This window comes from Perca fluviatilis, chromosome 9 (genome assembly GCF_010015445.1).
Source record: "Perca fluviatilis chromosome 9, GENO_Pfluv_1.0, whole genome shotgun sequence".
NCBI lineage: Eukaryota > Metazoa > Chordata > Actinopteri > Perciformes > Percidae > Perca > Perca fluviatilis.
This window is the reverse complement of record NC_053120.1, coordinates 24,091,385-24,107,363: the sequence shown is the minus strand read 5'-3', so window position 1 is coordinate 24,107,363 and position 15,979 is coordinate 24,091,385. Positions and strand designations below refer to the sequence as shown.

Below are 15,979 nucleotides of genomic sequence, written 5' to 3'. Positions count from 1 at the left end.
TCACCTATCTGCAGCTAAACACCTCTACCAACTGCCGCTGATATGACGGAGCTCTGTAGCTGGCGTCACAGAGTTCTGTAAACACAACTAGCAACTGCTGCACAAATGTTATCATTCTATCGCACTATAGACTGCTCACGTTACAGCACTTCACTTAGTTTAAAATACTTTTATTATAGGTATATAATATATGGTCTATTGGTGAAGTAGCATTGATCACCTTGAGTGGGGGATACATTTTGTCCCCACCGGGGATACAAATAATAGGCCTAACAGCCTGAACAGATGTAGGCTACTGATCTTAACCCAAACCACAATCTTTTTCTAAACTTAAGTAGTTTTGGTGCCTAAATGTAACATAATTGTGACCGTTTCACAACGTTAACGGCGTGTTCTAAACTGCCGTTATGTTCCTTGGTTTAGATACTAGGATGGAAAACGCTCATGTGGGTTGTATTTCCTGCCACTAATTTATAAAACGCTCTTATAGGTCGTATTAGACGGCTAGGAATAAACAACCTATATAGTATGGTTTGGAGGACAAAGGTCCAGCAGTTCAAATAGATTTAGGATTTTTAATGAAGGAGAAGTAGATGTCATTTTTAAAGATTTTTAAGATCATTTTACTTTTTTTATGTGAATAGAACATATTAGAATTTAAATAGCCTACATGTTAAACATTAAATCTTTATCTTTGGCAAGTTGTCACAAGGAAGAAGAAACTCCAGGAATGATTTTATGAGTGAGTTTATTATACAGTAAAACAGAATTCCAGTGGGTCACCTCTAATGCTATCATTTATAACAGTATAAGACTTTAGGTGTTTTACAAGCACTATGTTAAAAAGAAATGGCTTCCTATTTATTTGTACTTTTTTCACATTGTGTTTTTTCTTTATTTATGTAGTTTTATCACTTGAAGAGTGTGATTAATATCAAAACTCAGTTGTATTGTAGGCTACATGGGACAGATTAACTGAATCGTCATTATCATATGATCTATTTTGTTTGGTGTGGTTGAATAAAGTCATTTGTGGTCAACATATAGGCCTACATACTCTGCCTCTCATATCTCTTGAGAGCTGTGTAAGTATGCATTGGCTAAAAAAAGAACAGTACATCATTATCTGCTTTGACCATGTCCTGTCCCCTCCCTCATTCACATATTCAGCACCAGCATATAGTCACCATGTGGACTATGTTGCTGGTTGAGAGATGACATTTAAATTTAACTTCAATATGTGGCAACCTGTTGTTTAAACATGCAAAGGGAAAACACGGGGCATAATATTTATAGCATATGAAATAGGGAATGAACATTAGGCTATAGAGCCTATATTTAAGATTAGTTTTAGTTTTACGTTGTTTGAAGCTTTTTTAGAAGACGTTTAAGAATCTATAATTTATAAATTGATACCGAAAGTGGGAGTTTTTTTTTTTTTTAACTAAAAAGGAAATTCTCATATGCCAATCTGTCAAGCGAGAGAAAAATAGCCGAATTTCTTGGAAATTGTCAATATAACTCTGCACCTAACTAACTGTAGCACAGCCTGTATGTTGCTGAATCGTTGCGGCAATAAACGGAGCTGTACAGAGAAGAGCAGACCTACAACATCCGGGCAATAGTCAGCTTGCGCAGAAACGGAATGGCGGAGGTAAGTGAGCGAAAACGAGGAATGTAATGACTCAAATGATAGAAAAACTGGACCGAATTTAACTATTGTGTCACGCCGTACGGTATACAAGAGTGTCGACGCTTTCACCGGCCGGTGAACGCCGGCTGAAAGGGGGCTACGGGGGCATTTTAACTGGGGAGCGGGGAAAGAAATGGAGAACCTCTCCAGCGTATCGCCTCTCTCCGCGTTCTTAGCTTTAAAGAGCCATTCCCTCCGCCTTGATAGTAAGTCAGTAGAAAACAATAGGGAGCCTGGCGGGGTCGGTGCTGAACTATTTCAGGTGCGCCCCGGCGGCCGACGAAGTGGATTGAGTGAAAAAGTTGGGAGAGATGACATGACTTGGTGGCGGTAAACTCCGACTGTCTCTTTCGGAAATATTGAGAACTAGTTATTTCCTTCTTGTGCTACTGGTAGTGAGCCGGGGAGAGGAAGAGACGTTCAGCACCAAGTCACAGGAAAGCGCCCCTGGTCAGACAGACAGCACTCGATGGGTTGGGAGAGGCACACAGCATTAATATTTAGGTTTTCACTGTACTTTTAAAACTTGTTTGCCGAGGAATGGTGTCTTTAGAAGTATAATCTAATTCAATGAGTGGTGGCACAACTAGGTGGGATTGTTTTCATCCTCTTACACCCTGTCCTGTAGTCTACTGACCGAATTTCTTTCACCCCTGTATTAAACTCTTATGTGGCCTCAAGTTGCATGTCTTCATCAAAGACATATGTTCCACTTTGACTTAATTCTTTTAGCCCAAAGCCTGTAGGCCTATTGGAAAACAAGTTGAGACATTCGGAAAATGCTGTCACCCCATATTAAATACTATTAGCTGTTATGTGTTGATTTTAAGAGGAATATGGCATTATATAACACCAAATCCAAATCTGTAGAGGGTTGTCTGATTAATCTGTGAGCGATTTAGAGAGATTATATTAAAGTTATAGTTGAGTGCCACATATCGATTCAGTAGGATTTTTTAAAATGATACTTGTATCCCTACAGCAGGTCTCATTTGTTTAAAAAGGGTGGTTTAAAAGTCAGGAGTCAGCTGATCTGTAATAGGATGAGCCAGGATCAGCCATGTTTGTGTGTACGTGTGTGCACGTTTGCCACGGACACACAGAGGAATGTGCTGCCATAATGCATCCCCATGCTGTTTTACATGGCGTAGAATGTCCGTACAAGTAACATTGTGTTTTTGTGTTTCTGCAGGTGGATTAAAAGCCCCTGCAGAAAAGTGTGGAAGTTGTGGCCTAGTGGAGAGTGGAGGAGGTACAGTGATGAAGGCCCTCAGCAGGAGAAGCAAAAGAAGACTTAACAGGCCTTAGAGGACTTGGAAGAGAACGTTTCGCCCCATGAAGATGGCAGCGCAGTCCCACACTGTACGGTCAAGTTCAACTTTGTCGGTATACGTTAAAGTTAGCTGCTGTATCAAAGCCACAGTCTCTTCAGCAACTTATTTTTCTGCAGACCTTACTACATCTTACTGCACTTACATACCCGTTGTCACAGTATTCTTACTATTGAAATGTATGCTTTGATTTAAATTACTAAACTAATACACTTAACACTTGAGTGTTATTCAAGTTCTTTTTTAATTGATTTTAAAGTTAGGTTTACAAGATATTTATACATTATTTACAAAATGATTTGGATACAAACAGATAAAGCCCTCTGAACACACACACAAATGGCATTGTTTTCACGCAACCCTCAGACTAAAGTTGCACTACTGCCTTTTACGGTATATATTTCAAAACCACCTGACAGTGCATCTACTCTGTAACGGTAACAAAGCTCTGTCAGAGCCCAACCCCACACCTGTTGACAGGAGCTGCATTTACACACACAGAAACAGCTCCACACTTCACATAGTGTCACTGTTTTTCCCTTTGGCCATTAAGGCTAAGGTGGAGTAGTGCAAACAAAACATGGTCTAATCAGCAGCAGCAGCTAACGGATAATAGATTTGCTTTACAGACCATCCTAAAGCGCTCAACCGTGTGGTTTCGGAAGTAAAAATCCAATTCATTTTCTACATAAGGATTTTGATTATTAGCCATAATGTCTAAACCATCCAAGGTAGACTTACCACGAGCTATAAGATTGTGAAATTAAGTTTTTTTGGCCCCTGTAGAAGCCAGAAATCCAATGATATCAACCTAGTTTTAAGAAAAACATGTTTTATTCGCGATGTCATGGAGAAGTACCACACAATACACAACCCCTCATCCTAAGCTTAACAGCGACGGCTCTGACTGGTGGAGCTCGCTGTTACCATGGAAATGTTTACCGCACCCGCGAACGGTTATAGCAAGCTACTATCTATGATAAGTCTATGATCTTTTATCTACACACTCTTGTACCTTTGTTGCCTTTTTTGCCGTTTTCAAAATGTTTTTGTTTTTTTTCAGCGCCAAATCAAATGTTTTATGATCACAATTTATCTCGTAGCTGGTTGGCTCTATGCCCATGGCCACAAAATGCAAAGCAAAGAAAAATAGCATCATTTTTTTTTTCAAACTTGGCTAAATAGCACATTAGAACAAACTTCCTTTGAAAACCAAGCTCAGAAATGATATAAAACACAGCTGTTGATTATTGCATCTGCTTCAACTCCTCAAATCTTGACTGATATGAAAAGAGCTGTTCTGGGTTTCACTCTGCAAAGGTATTGTTTGAAATGTTTTGGCTGTACAAGAGTGAGTCTGCAAACTAAGTGAGAGCTTTGGACAAAAGAGGAAAAAATACCAAGAGTGTCCATGAGATCACTGAGGCGACAGATGTCTGAAGGAGGTTATTTTCAAGAAATGTGAAAGTAGCCCACTCATCTCCCTTCACCTGTCGCTGTCTCCCTCTGTAACTCCCTGTATGTAGGCCGGTGAGCTTCCTTTGGAGGAGCTGCTGGCTCTGTATGGTTACACAGTGTCCGATCCAGAGAAGGAGACCTGTCGCATTGCTGCCAGACTGCCAGACATGACACTGGACAAGGTGAGATACAACGCCAAGAACACAGAGAACCGTTAATTCCTGGAGTATTATGAGTGTATTCTGTATTCTGTTATTGTGTTCTTTGCTGTGATTTGCTATAACGTGTTGTTGCATTGCTCTTCATTTGTATTATACAGGATCAGATAACTGAGGATCTCTTTCCTGGGGAGGAGGAAGAAGAATCGTCAGCTGATGATCTCACCCCCTCAGTCACCTCAAACACCTCAGATCTGCTCCGCCGCCTCCAAGGTAACCTACACATAGACGTACATTTACGCACCACTATATGCCTTTTTAAGTTAACTCAGCAAAAGAAGAAAATGGGGGGGTTAGCTTCATAAATTCAAGACCCAGATGCACACTCAGGGCCTTTTTCTGATGAAACTGTGTATAGCTGTCCTGAAAGAAAGGAACATCCCTGGAGCCTTTGTTTTTGGTGGAATATTTTCTCATTGTTCAATTTAAAATCCGTGCTTTGCTGAGACTGCAGCGTGTTACTTACAGCCAGGCGGTACATTGCAATAACATGACATGCCAGAGTTTATGATGTCAAGAAATTACATGAAAGCTTTGATTTGTTTATTTCTGTATAATGTGATATGGGAACTTCCTGGTATGGCAGCATGTACTGCTTTATGTGTCTCTCTCCATATGACTAAATGATGTCAAAGACACTTAAACATTTCTAAACTGAGGAAGTTTAAACATATTCAAACAGCCTTCCCCTGGTAGTGACAGTATTGGTGCTGAGTCCACAAAATATCCTGAAAACCAAATATATGGCAGGTATGCTGCTTTTGCCTCCTTTATGTATCCAGGAGAGATAACCTGAGCACTCAGTTTCTCTGAAGGTAAACGAGAGGAGGTCCCTTGTTCGTCTTTGATTCTTTACTGGTCACTGCTTTATCTTGAACTGTATTTCATATGGAGTAAGATATATAGCATGTTATCATGTCCACACTGTCTATACCTTTTAGTGCTACCCACTGCTGTCTTGGGTGGGTTTCACTTGAGAGATCTGTATCTCAATAGAATTTTACTAATATAATCTACTTGTTGAAAGGTCAATAAACCAAAAAAAAATGGAACATATATAAAGTTTCCAAAATACTATTTGAAGGTACTGTGATTTGTCAGCATCAAGAGGATTGACAAAATCTTCTGACCTGCAGTATGTGTACAGTGTTTTAAAATGATCGCCTGATCCTCCTCTCTGATGTTTTGTCTCTCAGGTAGAGACAAAGACACGTTAGTCAGCTCATCAGATGAAGACTCCGACGATGCCTCTATTCCCTCCAATGAAGAGCACAAGGTAGGCCACCGATGGCTCCAACACGCATCGTATGATCAGTGGTTTCAGTTTAACTAAGAGGCATTAAGCTTAATGTACAGTATGTTGCAGTTTGCATGTATTTATAGGATAGAACATTGTTTGGGGGAAATTTGATCCAATGGGCACTGGAGTTTTTTTTTCTTTTTTTGGGGGGCTTTTCCATTTTTACTTGATAGTGACAGTGGATAGAAAGGAAAGGGGGAGAGAGAGTGGGGATGACACGCAGCAAAGGGCCACAGGTCGGATTCGAACCCGGGCCGCTGCAAAGGACTACATGGGGCGCACGCTCTACTGGGTAAACTAGAGGCCGCCCCGGCAGTGGAGTTTTTGACAGCTTTTAAAAGCTGTACACATCTTGTACCATAGGCTGTACAGTATAAAAGTGAAGCCAATGTGCAAGTGCCAACGTGAATTACGGATGCACCTTGCTAACCAAGCTAGCTATCTAACGCTAGCGTTAGCTGGTAACTTAGCTCCACCCATTTTGGCCAAATATGGTCACTCCTGTCTCAAAAAACAACATGGCGACAAAACTTGAGGCTTCAAAACGGTAGTCCACAAACCAATGATGACATCACGGTGGCTACATCCACTTTTTGTACACCGTCTATCCTTGGTATTGACCATTTGTATCAGGTATAAATCATGTACTGTAGGATTGTACGATATGAAATTCCTGGGACCACTCTGCTGGACCAACTGAACCCAAACTGTTCTAAGACCTGAAACCTGATTTCAACAGAACCACCAAAGCCCCATGCAATGTTTTGATTGACTGTCAAAAGATGCAGAACTTACAAATATATTCATGTATGCAAGCCAGAGAAAAGACTAGTGGCGATAAAATCGGACTACCAAAAAGTAGCCTAATAGCTTGGACTTGAGACCTGGTTCTGTTCAGGTCCTTATATTTTCAAGTGGGCAGGTCTGCCTAAAGAACCCTATCACACAGCACATACTTCAACAAAATGTCAGCCTTTATTATATGAGCCATTTCCAAGCTATGACTGACTGTGTCTTTGATTTCATTCTCAGGAGATCATGGTTGGCTCTATGTACCAGGCAAAAATCCCTCCACTCCGTTCATATTCCTACCAGGAGAGAGGTAAGCAACTGAAAATATCTTTTGTTGCTGGGTTAGCTCCCACTGGAGGTATCGAACAAGACACACAAGCACATCTCTATCTACCTAAACTGTCCTTTTTCTGTCTCTCAATCAGTTTTTTTTTTCTATCTCCTCTCCTTCCCAAATCCTCATCTTCTTTCTCTGTTTCTTCCACTACATTTCGTTGTTGCTCTAGACTGCAGCAGTGAGGACCAGTTGCTGTGGAGGCCGGGTGTTCTGCCAGTGCAGGAAGTAGAAGAGTTTTTGCTGAAAGCACAGAGCCCACATGGCCAGCAGGGGGCATCATGCACACAAACACGAGGAGACACTGTCCGAGACAACCAACAGGTATAGTAACTTTAAATTGCAGTCCAGAAGACACTGTCAAGTAGTGTATTCCAGCTGTCCGGCTGATTGTAGTAACGTGCTGTAAATACTGCTCACTATCTTTGCTTTCTTAATATTTAGTTGTACCGCTGTTGTCACAAAACGTGTCCCTATGTCTCAAGGCTTGGAAAACTTGTCTTAATTCACCACATTTTGACTAATCTACCTCACCTTAATGCAGTTGATAGTGGATGATTGTTTGGTCAGTCTTTGTCAGTGGTAAATCTGGAGTTCTTCCACTCAATGTAAAAATAGAGATCAGATTTTGCAGCCATTACGTCTCTTTGTAACAGTCTAACCCTTTTGTCTCATCCATTCTCTTGATTCTCAGGCACTGTATGAACTAGTAAAATGCAACTTTAATGCAGAAGAGGCACTGAGACGACTACGCTTCAATGTGAAAGTGTTCAGCGGTAAGAACCTTCCTGTTGTCCTAAAGTACTTTTTCCAACCTGCTATTATACTTGCTTATAATCCTCTCAATGACCGCGATAATGACTAATGAAACAATGTATCTTTTCTTATGGATCTTGAAGCATTGAAACCACCAAATCAGAAAGAAAACCACAAAACGTTTGTTTGTTAAGTCACTCCTTCCCACAAAGGAGCCTACCAAGTTGTGTAGACTAAAAAGCCACACACAACAGAAGTGGAGTCAAACCTTCCTCCAGCTATTGATATGGTCTCAAACGGAGCGCTATCCCTCAGTCAAACAACAGCTTTGAATATTTTATGCAAAAATAGCAAGCATCAGCATATCAACAAGATCAGAAACAGACATTCTGCTCTGCAGATGGATGAAGTAACTGACAGGAATAAAGGCTGTTTTTCGATACCATTGTCAGATTTGTTGATGCAGATGATTTGAAGGAGACTTACAGTGGGTTTTAATTTCTTTCACTTCTTTGAAAGATGATCTGAAATTGGGCAATAGCTAGTAAATTACAGGGACTCGCAAATGCTCATCAAGTGCAATTTTGCCAAGGTGCAGTCAGTCGACGTACTGTATGACATAAATAGAAGAACATGCATCCAAGTGCTGTCCCTATCCGAGTCCTGAGCTGAGCTACGTATGTAATGACAAACTGTAGGATGAGATTATAATCTTGGGAAATTAAAAGAATTCACTAGCCCACAAGTTTAAATATAACAACTTGCTCATGAAGTGACTTGTTTTAGAAACTCAATGAACTACATTTGCTGTTGCTGGGCACCAACACAATGCCTTCCACAGCTTGTAGAATTACATCCTTGACAAGGAAACTGGAAATGTGGGGCACTAAGTAAAATAAAGGAATGTAGACTCATTTGGGAGACTGAAGTCAAGCATTGAGTTCTAGAAACTGCAGAACCCATGCAGTGTTTGAGCCCTACGAAAGCATTTCTACTGGAGGATACTGCAAAGTACTAATACCCTGTCAATGTCCAAGATCTTCACTGTAGTTTTGAACTGAAAAAAACTACGAGCCACCTACCAGTTTTTCTGCAGCTGGCTCTATCAAGTCAAAACTGGACATTGAGAGGCGACATCAAAACCCTGCTTTGTGATCATCTACAGCAGGGGTCTTCAACATTTTTTAAGTACCCCTTAACTGAAAGAGAGACGGAGCAGGGGACCCCCACTACATACAGTATATTGTATAAAATGAAGTTGCATGCAACTGGGCCTACAATAACATGTAGAGTGGCCTAAAGCCTTTATGCATCGTCTTTTTGCATAGAATACTTAGCTATTAAGCCTAACAATTGTTGGCATGATTTTATTAATCATGTTTTAATGTTAAAACATACATGTGGCACAGTGGATTATTAATTAATTAACTGTGGATGGCTATCTTAGTGACTACCTTACCAATAGGCCAGCACGCCGATCATCAGTGGGGATTTATATTTGCTAATAATATGTTGGATTTTTGAAAAAACTTTCAAAAATTAACAAAAATGGTCCCGGACCCCCCTGTTGAAAATCCCTGATCTACAGCACAAAGCTGTGATTGCATTGCATTAATTAAAAAAAATAATAATAAAAAATGATTAATGATGCCAACAGTACTGTACTGTAATTAAAATGGATGTGTAGTGCTAAAATACCTCTGGTGCTTTTCCCTCTCTTTAGAAGAGCTTTGTGCCTGGAGTGAGGAGGAGTGTAGGAGTTTTGAGCATGGCTTTCGGGTTTACGGGAAAAACTTCCACCTCATTCATGCTAATAAGGTGAGTGCACAGTCGAGTCTTTCCAGACTGATGATGAGAGCTTTTTCTCAATGCAAAAACGTTTTCCTCCTCCTCAGGTACGAACGCGCTCTGTTGGGGAGTGTGTGGAGTATTACTACATGTGGAAGAAGTCTGACCGTCACGAGTACTTTACCCAGCAGGCCACCAGGCTCAGCCGCAAGAAGTTCAGCCTCCAATCAGAGAGCATGTGAGTACTGCTGGAACACAAATGACAAGATTGATGGCCGCCTGAGCCCAAGCATGCATGATTTGTAAACAGGAACGTGAGACCTTGCTATTTCTGCTATTCAGTATGCTGAAATACTAGAATATATAATCATGGAAAGGTAGAACTTTTAGGCTGTGAGTCATCTTAAATGTATTAAAGACATCTTGATGTTATCTACTCTATGTCTAAGCCTATGATTGTATTCTATTTCCCCCTGCAATGAGAATTTCCTGCATGTTCCTCATGTGAACTTCCCATTAAATCCATAACAGTCCTATTCCGAGAACCTCTTTCAGTAACACCTGATCTCTTTTAAAGCTGTTTATTTATTCATTCCCATTAGTTATAGCTTTGTCAACGCTATTTATAATGCACCTCTGCTACTGGTCTAATCCCAAATTACAAAACATGTATGTGTCTTGTTTACTGGAAAATAGCCCTTATGAATATTGAATATCCAGAGTAGCAGGGCCACTGTTTCTGGGAAAATGTTATGTTTGTTTTTTTATGCAGTTTTTTAAAATTCTTTGAGCACCAAAACAAGTTTCCATTCACCTCCATGGTATAGGGAGAGCAGCAAAGGGTGTGTGCCTTACTCCGATTCTCTACTGGGTGCGTCTGTGCTGTGGATTGTCTTGCTGCCCGACTCGCAGATTTTATTGACTCTACAAGTCCTTTACAGAACAATCACGTGTTTATTAAGATAGTGTCTACCTTCCACTCCAAACACTCCTGCAATTAAACTCCATGCCTTCTCTTTTCTGGTGTTGTCCTGATTTAAAAAGAGATCTGTGATGAGGTATTAATGTATGTTTTTCCACCTCCAAGATGAATCGCTTGTTGTCCGTGGTGTTGTAAAGGAGACATATTTGCATCGATATTTGGGGGTGTGTTTTGGTAAATTGACAGGATAGTCTTGCTGTTTCACTGCCTGGCTGTCCGAACGGCCCGCATGAAAATAGACCTGGCGCGTATATTTAGCGGAGAGCCGCTTCACGCACGCTTCTGGGACGCGCCGTGGCGCAGCTGGTGGAATATCAAGCATAGGCTTGAATGGCCGCAATTGCTCGCGGGGCACGCCACACGCCCGAAATGCAGCGCATACGCGCCTGGTGGAAATTAGGGATAACGGTACAGATCCACTTGTCCGTGCGATGCTTCTGTCGCGCCGCGCTCCACTATATTCCTATGGGTGACGTCAAGCGACTTCAACGTGCACGCAAAGCATTCCGGGAAGGCGGCGCTACATTTGAGAAAATGTTGCGCGTCAAAAAGCTGGCCGATGCCCAGCTTTATGCAAATTAATCCGTTGAACGCGACGCGACTATCCAATAGAAGTAGAGCACAGAGGAGACGGGGAGAACGTGGGATCCTTTTTCTGCTAGACGTTGCAAAAATGCTGTAAGTTGAGGAATGCCCATCAACTTACAAATGAGGGGAGGCGTCGCGACACCACGCGTCAGTCGTGTCGCAAAAGTGGATCTGTACCGTAAGGGTGTGTCATTCTTCTAGCCTGGATGCCAGCCAAACGTAGCCCCGCCCACAACAATTGAGGTCGGGAAGTTCGGTCTGGACTTGAGTTTGGGTTGTATTCGTTTACAACAAAGATGGCTGCCGCTGGAGAATTGAGATTTGTAGATCGCATCTGTTAAAGAAGATATCGACAGCGCGTTCATTTTAAAAGAGGAACAGCGTGCGTGCAGTTGAGTTCTGTTGACAACTATGCGTGGCTCAACATACGTCACATACTCTGTTGCTCTGATTGGTTGTAGGTCTATCCAATTGAGTGCAGAGGCATTTTCTTTCCTGGTTCGGTTGAAACACGCCCCATAATCACAGCCCAATGGAGCAGTATCAGACTCATATTCTGACTAGAATCTGAGTATGATGACGTCAGGCTATCACTCTTCTGCTCTTTGTCTGAAATTGTGTCTTGATAACTTTTCACTGTTGATGCACACTATGGTACGCTAACAGTGGTTGGGTTGTGTGCTACAGGGAGGATGGAGACCAGGACGGGGAGGTTGGGGAGCTGGAGGGAAGCAACAATTCCTCAGGCTTGTTGTCCCACAGCTCCATGGCCACTGGGCAGCTGGAGTCCCCATTACCTCCCCAGGCGAGCCTGGACCAGGACAAACAAGGTAATCAAACACCTGATGTGGTGGCTCATATTCTGAAAACTGTTGCCACAGTTAAATTTGCTCTTTTTATAGATGACCAACACAAATAATAGTGAAGCAAGGGTTACAGCCGTAATACCCTGAAATAGTATTCCCATTATCTCATGTTTACAGCAAGACAGAATAGCTTGGACAACAAGCACATTAAAACGTTAGAGCGCACAAACCTTAGAAGATTTCTACTCTTTAAGTTTCATTTGAAGTGGAAGCTGGTCTCAGAGCACTTAGCTCTACCATTTAGTGAATAGAGCGCATAGTAAAACAATCCCAGTGTGCCTTTTTGAGGATTTAGTTTCCCATAATGCTGGAATCAGAGCTGTGCATCTTTCTGTATTTAACCATTTACTGTACATACCATGTCAGACACATATTTCAAATCCCATAATTTTCTTCTAGTCATTGTTTTTAACATGCAATTCTATGGATTTCATTTTTATCTATTGATTGTCTTATTTTGAAAACGTGGTTTGCCTTTTTATTCTGACATCACATATTCATTATCTTCTGTTATGAATCATTTTTATGTCTCACCTCTTTTGTTTTCCCCACTCTTTTCTTGCTTCTTGTGTGTCCTATGTTGTTGTGTTTGTGCGTGCACGTATGCATGTCTGTATCTGTATGTGTGTGCATGCACACCTGTTGACATGGTGCTCCAGAGGAGGAGAGCCGTCCCCGCCGCAGGCGAACTCCCCGCTTTCTCTTAAAGCCATGAACTCGGTCCAGACAGGCCACAGAAAGCAGGCTGGGCCTGCAGGTAAAGAAGGCAAGACGAGAGAATTAGAGAGAGAATATGAATACTGTGGTGGTTGGGAACAAATCTCATTAACTTGCCTGTGGTAGATAATCTAATCAGAGCCAAAAGGCACAGGGCTATTGTATAACATAAAGTAGGCCATGAAGCCTCCTCTGGCTATTCAGTTAATGCCACTAATTATCTAACAGATAATTTCAAGATGAATAAAACCTTTGCCCTCTTGACGTTTGTATTTAAAAAAAAAAATGTTTAAGTACATTTCATATTTACCATCTCATATGTTCAAAGTGTAACCCTAGGTTAAAATTAAAATCACTTCGGTTTACTAAGAACACATTTACAGTTTGTTGTTATGGCTGCAGTGCGTATCGACAACTTACACACACACATGTATAAGGAATTTGCAATGCAAATCAACAAAACAAAATGAAATAATCATACATATTGCTCTCGTGCTGAACGATTAAGCAGATAAATAGTTCCCATGCATTTGGCAAGAGAGGGCAACTCATAGGTCCCTTTGCAAATGAAATGTTTGTGTGCTCATTTAAGAGCCACTTTGATGCATGTTTCTGTCAATTACTTCCATCGCTAAAGAGAAACTCACTGATGCCATAATTTACAGTTTCATAAATGTGGAATAAATACTTTTTGAAGCAGCTGTATTTACTGTGTGTACACAAGTTTTAGTTCACTGAAAATGTTTTGGATAAAGCTAATTTAACTGAAAACATCCAGTATGTGAACATTTCTGGAACATATAAAGCAAGATTACATAACATTTTGTTGATCTGTCCAGATGGTGAGCTGGTGATGGGGCTGTCAGACTTGTGTGGTGACGGATGTCCTCAGCAGCTCTTTGGCTGTCCCTTCTCTCTCCCGCCCATGGACGGCCTGCGGGATCCTGACTCAGGCAGTTGTTGTCCCTCAGCTCTAGTTCAGCTCCAGTCCCCGCCCTCCCTCCAGAGCTCCCAGTGGGCTGGCGGGAGCCCTCCGTCCTGCCATGACGACTATCGCCTCCCAGGCTCCTGTTTTTACCAGCTGCACATGTGTAGTGGACCTTTTGTTTCCGAGGGCCCTGACTGTGACGCAGCAGGCGGTGGTACTGGCTCCCCACACGGGCTGCAGGTAGAGTTTAGTCTGCCGTCTGCCTCACCTCCCTCCTCTTCTGTCCTCCCGTCACACTTCCAAGCATTTGGCAGCCTGCTGCACTCCTCTCCTGTCCAGCATCCCCGCTCTCTCACACAGTGAAGAGACATGGGGAATTCAAAACTGAGTGGTACTCTTCATGGTTTGCCGTGTTGAGATCTTTGATCGGTTGTTGGTATTTACACAGGGCTTGAAAAAAACCAGGACAAAAAGTGCATTTACCTTACTTTGTGAAAAAGAAAGGACCTACTACCTGTGTTAGGGGGTTACTCACCTGTCTGAACCCACTTTTTAAACTGAGACACTTGAACCCTCTGTCCATTGTGAATGACGAGTGTTAATCCCTACTTTCAGGGCAGAGCTATTGATTGGCTATGATTAATACATACTGTACTGGTGAAAGTGCAGTGCAGATGATGAGAGCTGCTGTTGCCATGCAAACAAACCAGTAAGCAAGTGGCTAGCAGTCCATTTTTTTTCTCCTAAAACGGATCAATGATTGTCAACATTAACCACTGTTCCTTTTTTTCTTATTTATCAGGATGGGAAAGTTTAAATGCAGCTCAGATTTCATCCAAACTTCTTCCTGCAAGAGCCAATCCCATTTATTTTCAGGTATACGTTCTGCATATTGATCAGCATTTTTGCCGCTGCAGCCATTTCAGATCTGTCTCTGGAGAAGGTGTCATGTTGACATGGTTGCTGCCATGCTGACCACAGAGTGAAATCTGTCCGTTCAAAGTATATATAGAATACTTTATTTAAACTTTAACTTAAGTTTAAAGGTCCTCGATGAAGTCCGTAATTTGCTTTCCCTCTTTCGGTTTCTCATGTCGGTTTAGTTTCCACTCGTCTGAAGTGTGGCGGAAGAGTCAGAATTTAGTTTACATATAAAGAGCTGAAACTAAGATTTGAACATGGTCGGAAAAAAAGAGCTCAATATTTTTTGCAGGTCTTAGTTTTGCTTTTGTGGAAGTTTTCATGCTTGTTCTTAATTTGAAGATTTACATAGAGATTTACAAAGGTGCAGTGCTTTGTCATCATTTCTGATCAACGTTTCCATCATGTTGAATATTTCGTACCATTAGGAGGCTGTTTGCCATGCAGATTAGGCATAAAATAAAATGTGTAAATGTAAAATGTAAATGCGAACATAGGTAAGTCACTGACTGCAATCACACTTTTCTCAGGTTCTACAACTTTGATGATCCCCAGGACCGTTAATCAATGAGAGTCAGTCGCTATGACTCTGGACAGGTGTCACAAACCGATCAGATAGGAAAGCGATTACGTGATTAGACGTTTATTGGAATATGACGAATCTTGTCGGTGTAAGAGTAAAAACTAATGTAATAACAGACGTTGGGGTCCAAATATGCTGAAATGGAATTTGTCCGATCTTATGCTTGCCATTTTACATCCAAGTAACGTCCAATCGGTGAACAAAGTGTGAACAAAGGTACATTAGTGATATTTTTAGTGGGACCGATCCAAACTGCGTTGTGGATTTAACAAACACTCTGAAAAATTTCCTTCACCGAACCCTGCCGCCAGACATAATGAAATACACTGACAAATGTCACACATGTAGATGCAATAACATTTCTAATAATATATTTTATAGTGCAAATCTCTAACGGTTTCTCCATTTTTTTATGTTATTTTTTTTCTTGCCTGTGTCCCAAAACTATCATGTTCCCGCATGTGATGTCATATGAATTTTGAGGAAGACAAACTTCTCTATTCTCAGTGCACTTTTATCATCGCACAATATTTAAATGAATTGGCACAGATATTATTCTAAAGTTTAATCCTACAGTTTAATATCTCAAAAGAATATGCCAGTTCCAGGATGAGAATCATATAGACTTAACCCCCAATGTGAGGTCATAGATAAAAAAAAAAAGAGAAGACACACACTTCTCATTCAATTGTTTTTTTTTTTGTATTCTTGACTGATTACATTG

At 41.2% G+C, this 15,979-nt stretch overlaps 1 protein-coding gene across 2 annotated transcripts; it reads left to right on the top strand.

Annotated features, from left to right (window-relative positions):
• The first annotated feature begins 1,545 nt into the window (after window positions 1–1,545).
• Window positions 1,546–15,646, top strand: mier2 (mesoderm induction early response 1, family member 2). 2 transcript variants are annotated; one of them, XM_039812195.1, is made up of 13 exons: window positions 1,546–1,654; window positions 2,886–3,055; window positions 4,551–4,664; window positions 4,802–4,913; window positions 5,897–5,976; window positions 7,033–7,102; window positions 7,299–7,450; window positions 7,821–7,902; window positions 9,606–9,700; window positions 9,778–9,908; window positions 11,928–12,070; window positions 12,768–12,863; window positions 13,663–15,646. In XM_039812195.1, exons 2-13 carry the CDS (start codon window positions 3,029–3,031, stop codon window positions 14,112–14,114), a joined length of 1,554 nt encoding a protein of 517 aa, XP_039668129.1. In that variant the 5' UTR covers window positions 1,546–1,654; window positions 2,886–3,028; the 3' UTR covers window positions 14,115–15,646. The 2 variants fall into 2 exon arrangements, with proteins under 2 accessions (XP_039668129.1, XP_039668128.1); XM_039812194.1 differs by having other exon boundaries at window positions 12,768–12,872.
• Window positions 15,647–15,979: the final 333 nt, after the last annotated feature.

What these genes read in the sequence shown, in the direction of transcription:
- mier2 (XM_039812194.1), top strand. Translation starts at nt 3,029, where the DNA reads ATGAAGATGGCAGCGCAGTCCCACACT. An exon ending in CAGACATGACACTGGACAAG is followed by an intron (nt 4,665 to 4,801) that starts GTGAGATACAAC and finishes TGTATTATACAG; the next exon opens with GATCAGATAACTGAGGATCT. An exon ending in CCTGGACCAGGACAAACAAG is followed by an intron (nt 12,071 to 12,767) that starts GTAATCAAACAC and finishes GGTGCTCCAGAG; the next exon opens with GAGGAGAGCCGTCCCCGCCG.